This window comes from Rhinopithecus bieti, unplaced genomic scaffold, assembly GCF_001698545.2.
Source record: "Rhinopithecus bieti isolate Rb0 unplaced genomic scaffold, ASM169854v2 scaffold_1673, whole genome shotgun sequence".
In the NCBI taxonomy this organism is placed as follows: Eukaryota; Metazoa; Chordata; class Mammalia; order Primates; family Cercopithecidae; genus Rhinopithecus; species Rhinopithecus bieti.
In genome coordinates, this window is record NW_016804690.1 from 849380 (window position 1) to 855705 (window position 6326).

The 6326-nt window shown below is 46.2% G+C and overlaps 1 protein-coding gene across 1 annotated transcript in view; it reads left to right on the plus strand.

The window, feature by feature from the left end:
* Positions 1 to 1985: 1985 nt before the first annotated feature.
* CAPN8 (calpain 8) overlaps positions 1986 to 6326 on the plus strand; it is a 77033-nt gene continuing 72692 nt past the window's right edge. The window contains exon 1 of the mRNA XM_017869954.1: positions 1986 to 2304. Within this exon, the coding sequence (XP_017725443.1) occupies positions 2068 to 2304 (237 nt within the window). The 5' untranslated portion in view covers positions 1986 to 2067. The remainder of the gene's footprint in view (positions 2305 to 6326) is intronic.

Here is a 6326-nt window from a genome sequence, read left to right on the forward strand (position 1 = left end):
CTTTGTCACCCAGGCTGGTGTGGGTGACTCACTACAGCCTTGACCTGACCTCCTGGGCTCAAGCAATCCTCCTACCTCAGCTTCTTGAGTAACTGGGACTACAGGCATGCACCACCATACCCAGCTAATTTTTTCATTATTTTTTTTTTAGGAGACTGGGTCTTGTTATGTTGCCCAGGTTGCTCTTGAACTCCTGGGCTCAAGCGATCCTCCTGCCTCAGCCTCCCAAAGTGCTGAGATTATAGACCTGAGCCACCATGCCTGGCCTGGCCTTGAATTTCTGATGAAACCTGGGAAACCACATGTTTTTCTGAACACCTGGGGAGCAACCCTTCTTTCTGCTTGCTCAGACCTACCCACCTAGCTAAGTGCTTAACACATGGACTGTCACTGGCTTAGAAGATCAGAGTTGGAGGCCTCAGAGGTCGGCTGGTCCAGAGCTTCTCAGTGGGCAGCCCTGGATCCTTGTATTAGCATCATCTCTGGGGTAATGGTTTGAAAACTACAGATTCCTGGGTCTTACTTCAGACCTCCTGAATTATAACTCTTTTTTTGGGGGGGGATGGGGGTGGAGGATTTGTGGTAGCACCTATTAAGGAATCAGCATTTTGAGCGAGTGCTCCGAGGGATTCTTCTGCACACGGTATTTGTTTCCTGCATCTTCTGTAACAAATGACCACAGATGTGGTGGCTCAGAACAACATACATGTGTTCTCTCACCAGTCTGGAGGCCAGAAGTGCCAACGCTGTGAAGTCGACGTGTCGGCAGGCCCACACTCCTCCAGCGGCTCTAGGGGAGAATCCATTCTTGCCCCTTCCAGTTCCTGTGGCTGCTGGTGTTCCCTGGAGTGGGGCAGGATCTCACTAACCTCTGTCTGCCTCATCTCATCGCTTCTCCTTTTTGTCTATTGTCAAATCTTCCTCTGCCTTCCTCTTATGAGGACACTTGTGTATTTAGGGTCAGGATAATCTTCTCATCTCGAGATCCTTAACTTAGTCATAGCAGCAAAAACCCTTTTCCCAGATAAGGGACTATTTACAGGTTCTCAAGATGAGGACTTGGTATCTTTGGGGGACCATTTTCTAGTGTGCCACAAACACCGAAGTTCAAAAAGCATTGATGTGGTTGACATTCTTTGGGTAGACCAGATGTAGGAAACTGCAGCCCAGAGAGAAGTGACTAATCCAAGGTCATACAGCTTGTAACTCACTTCTGAGATTGGAATCAAGGCTCCTGATTCCAAGGCCTCTCTGGGAATCCTGGCTCCAAGGAATAGTGATACCTGACATTCACTGAATGTTACTTCCATACTGTTCTAAGCAGATGACATGTACTATCTTGTCACTCTTCCAAACAACCCTTTGAGGTAGGGTCTCCTATGATCTTCCAGTTTATACATAAAAAAGTTTAGGAGAAAAGAGGTTAAATAACTTGCTCAACATGACAGAGTGAATTACTGGGGGAGCCAGGATAGAAACCGAGGCAGTCAGAGGCCAAAGCCTTCACTCACAGGTGGAACCTCCTCCAGTAGGGCTTATTTCAAATCTGGCCTATGAATCACCACTCTCTGATATTTTTTGCTTTCCTAGGAAATATGGACCCAAACTTTTCTGGCAGGAAAGGAGGGCCCTGTAGTAACCACTTGCCTTCTTCCTGCTCAGAGCCATGCCTCCAATTCCTTGGTGAATGTTTGCTTCAAGCTGCACAATGAGCCTTCTTACTCAGTCAATGGGCTTGATGCAAGGCAAGCGGATCTTGCAAAGAGGTGTGTGGAGGGGATGCCGGGGTGGGGGTAAAGATGCTAATGGCCTGGGATGGGCCCTGGAAGGTTCCCATACCCCAAATTATTTGCAAAAGGCAGAAGAAGAAGGTGGGGCAGAGTGGCCTGGACCTTGGGTACATATTTGTCCCTAACCATGACTCACTTCCTTCTGGAACAGGGCCTCAGGTGAAATGTTTGTCTGCTCCACCTCCCTTAGTGCCTTATAGCTCCCCTCCCAGTGGAGCAGGTGTCTGAGAGTACGGTGCGGCCTTGCCCTTCTGTCCACCCTACAGAGTCCACGGCCATGGCAGCCCAGGTGGCTGGTGTATCTAGGCAGCGGGCTGCCGCTCAAGGTCTTGGCTCCAACCAAAAGGCTTTGAAATACTTGGGCCAGGATTTCAAGACCCTGAGGCAACAGTGCTTGGACTCAGGGGTCCTGTTTAAGGACCCCGAATTCCCGGCATGTCCATCAGCTTTGGGCTACAAGGATCTTGGACCAGGCTCTCCACAAACTCAAGGCATCGTCTGGAAGCGGCCCACGGTAAGGAAGCGGGCTCGCTGTTGAGTGACATACAGGGTGGAGGGGCCTTACATCTGATCAGGAGGAACTGAGGGAGAAGTTGAGGCTGTGGATCCTAAGTGTCTGGATCTCACATTTCAGACCCTCCACCACCACCTTTTTTTTTTTTTTTTGAGACAGAATCTTGCTTTGTTGCCCAGGCTGGAGTGCAATGGCACGATCTCAGCTCACCACAACCTCCACCTCTTGGGTTCAAGTGATTCTCCTGCTTCAGCCACCCCAGTAGCTGGGATTACAGGCATGTGCCACCATGTCTGGCTAATTTTGTATTTTTAGTAGAGATGGGGTTTCTCTATGTTGGTCAGGCTGGTCTCAAACTCCCGACCTCAGGTGATCCACCCACCTTGGCCTCCCAAAGTGCTGGGATAGCAGGTGTGAGCCACTGTGCCTGGACCCCCCCACCATCCTTTGAACTCTTTTTTTTTTTTTTTTGAGACAGAGTCTCACTCTGTCACCCAGCTGGAGTGCAGTGGTGCGATCACAGCCCACTGCAGCCTCAACCTTCCTGGGCTTAGGTGATTTTCCTGCCTCAACCTCCCAAGTAGCTGGGATTACAGGCACGTGCCACCATACCCGGCTAATGTTTATATATTTTTGTAGAGACAGGGTTGTGCTGTGTTGCCCAGGGTGGTCTTGAACTCCTGGGCTTAAGCCATCTGCCCACTTAAGCCTCCCAAAGTGTTAGGATTACAGATGTGAGCCACCATAGCCGGCCTGAACTCTTGTTCAGAGGCAGTGAGGTATAGAGAGAAGAGCATGGATGAACTTTGAAACTAGGTAAGTTAGATTTGAATCCTAGCCCTGCCTGTGTTGTCTTGGGCAGGTAAACTCTGTGAGCTTTAGTTTTCTCATCTGTAAAATGGCATTTACTGGCACCTTATTTTTCGGGGTTGGTATGAGAATTAGAGATAAATCTCAGGGCATAGTGCCCAGAACATAATAGATGCAGAATACATAGTTGTTATTAATGCATATGGTCCCTGGACCAGTGCACAATGGAACAACTCAGTGCTGGATGCAGTCAGCCCGCTGGTAAATTGTGACAACGTTATTGCTGAAAGGTGCACGGTTGCTCAAGGTCATGAATTGACATTATTCCATCAGGGCTGGTGAGTGGAGAGGTGGGAGCTGGGGCTCTCGGGATGCAGAAGGAAGGCAGGGGCTCCTAGATGTAGTTACTGATACTACCCAAAGCTCAAGGGCAAGGGGTGGAGAATGGTCCTCCCAAAACCTCGGCCCATGACCTATCACTATGTGACCCTTGTCAAGTGATTCAACCTCAGGGTTGAGAACCTCCCCCATACAGAGTGGTTGTGAGAATTGAGCTCATCCATACAAAGTGCTCTGTTCAACAGAGCTCGTAGCAATGTCTCAGGAGCGGGACTATGAAACGACCTGGGCACCTTTTGTCTTCTAAGCCATGATAGGGAAATCAAGTCAGGGTTCCTATTTTCTTGGCAGTGGTTGAAACAGGAAGATAAAGGGAGAGCACTTCTTCTAAAATGGTCAAAATCACTAACTCCAGCTACCTCTACCCTTTTTGCTTTGATCCTGCTGATTTTGCGCAACAGTTTTCATCTCTGAGAATAACTCCTTGGCCATGCTGCCCTCCCACCCACCATGGTTCATCTTCCCATTCCCCTCTGAAATCTATGAAGTTACTGGGTATGTTGATAAAATCCAGATTGGGAGTTATGATTTTATATTCTAATTTCAAGACGGCCACATTTCATTTCAACGGACAGTTTTCTTGGGCTTCTGATTTGTGCCAGGCATGGGCTCTGCACTGATTGGGAAGGTGGTCAGGGAGAAACTGAGGAATGGGCTGTGGTCTCAGCTCTGATGGAAAGTGTGGGGAGACACAGATGTGAATAAAGGACTGATGCCCAAGGCAGAATGAAGTAAGAACTCTACAGAGGCATAAATGATGGGCCATGGGAACCTGGGTTGTCACCACTGGGTGGTGAAAAGCCTTAGGGAGGGGTACCATTGCAGATCCCAAGGGTCTTGGGGTAGGGGAAGGAGGGGGAGAAAAATTTCCTTTAGAGACCAAAGTCAGGTATCAGTTAACCTTTGCTTAATTTTTCTCCTTTCTTTGAAATCTTTAGAGACCTTACCTCCTTAACCACATAGCCTGTTCTTCCCCAAACCGTGTCTTCACCTGTTCTCATGGTCTGTGGAAATTCGGTAATTGTAGACTGGATGTGCTGATTTGTGGCTGTCAGTGGAGGAAGTAAAATTCAGAGCATGAGGCAGTGGAACCTGAGTAACGTGGAAGGTGCAATTGAAGGGCTCCTATTTGGAGTATTCAAGTGCGTGTTGAGTAAATGAATGTGTGTCAAAATTTAACCTCTCCATCCTTAATCATCAGTGAAAAATGATCACACAGCTGCTTTTGGACAGGCTTATGCTCACATACCACAAGGTTACATTAAAGAATGCAGACTTATCCTCTAAGATCTTACAGGTTATTGAATAGATTCCTGAATCAGTAAAGATTCTGATCCTATCTCTATGAGGAACATGCACTGAACGCTGAGAAAATTAGCCTGTTCCTAAATGGTTCATTATTATTTTTTCCTCCCAAGAGGCCTTTCAGGGGTTTGCAAACAGATCGGGGTATCCAGAAATGTGGTGCATTATAAGTTTACTTGTTGCATTTACTTATTTATTTTTAAATTGTGGTATGATACACATAACATACAATTTGCCATCTTAACCACTTCTAAATGCACAGTTCAGTGGCATTAAGTACATTCCCATTGCTATGCAACCATCACCACCCTCCATCACCAGAAATTTTTTTATCTTGCAAAACAGAAACTAAATACACATTTAAAAACTTCCCATTCATTCTTCCCCCAATTTCTTTCCTTTTCTTTTTTCTTTTTTTTGAGATGGAGTTTCTCTCTGTTGCCAAGGCTGGAGTGCAGTGGCGCAATCTCGGCTCACTTGCAACCTCTGCCTCCTGAGTTCAAGCGATTCTCCTGCCTCAGCCTCCCAAGTAGCTGGGATTACAGGCGCCCGCCACTATGCCCGGCTTATTTTTTGTATTTTTAGTAGAGATGGAGTGTTGCCATGTTGGCCAGGATGGTCTGGAACTCCTGACCTGAAGTGATCTGCCCACCTCGGCCTCCTAAAGTGCTGGGATTACAGGTGTGAGCCTTTGCACCTAGCCATTCCCCCAGTTTCTGGCAACCACTGTTCTACTTTCTGTCTCTTTGAATTTGACTGTGCTGGGTACCTCATATAAGTGGAATTATACAGTATTTGTCTTTTTGTGACTGCCATAACTCACTTAGCATAATATCCTCAAGATTCATCCATGTTGTGGCATATGTCAGAATTTCCTTCCTTTGAAGGTTGAATAGTATTCTGTGGTGTATATAGACCACATTTTGTTTATTCACTCATCCATTTCTGGTCTTGGGTTGCTTCCACCTTTTGGTTATTGTGAATCATGCTGCTACAAACATGGGTGTACAAACTTCTCTTTGAGACCCTGCTTCCAGTTCTTTTTGTTATATACCCAAAAGATATGACCCGTGGCTGGATCATATGGTAGTTCTATGTTCAAGTTTTTGAGGAACCGCTGTACTGTTTTATATAGTGGTTGTGCCATTTTGCATTCCCACAGCAGTGCACAGGGTTCTGGTTTCTCCACATCCTTGCCAGTGTTTGTTTTCTTTCTTTCTTTCTTTCTTTCTTTCTTTCTTTCTTTCTTTCTTTCTTTCTTTCTTTCTTTCTTTCTTTCTCTTTCTGTCCTTCCTTCCTTCCTTTTTTCTTTCTTTCTTTCATTCTTTCTCTTTCTTTCTTTCTTTCTTTCTTTCTTTCTTTCTTTCTTTCTTTCTTTCTTTCTTTCTTTCTTTCTTTCTTTCTTTCTTTCTTTCTTTGTCTTTCCTTGCCTTGCCTTGCCTTCCTTTCCTTTCCTTTCCTTTCCTTTCCTTTCCTTTCCTTTCCTTTCCTTTCCTTTCCTTTCCTTT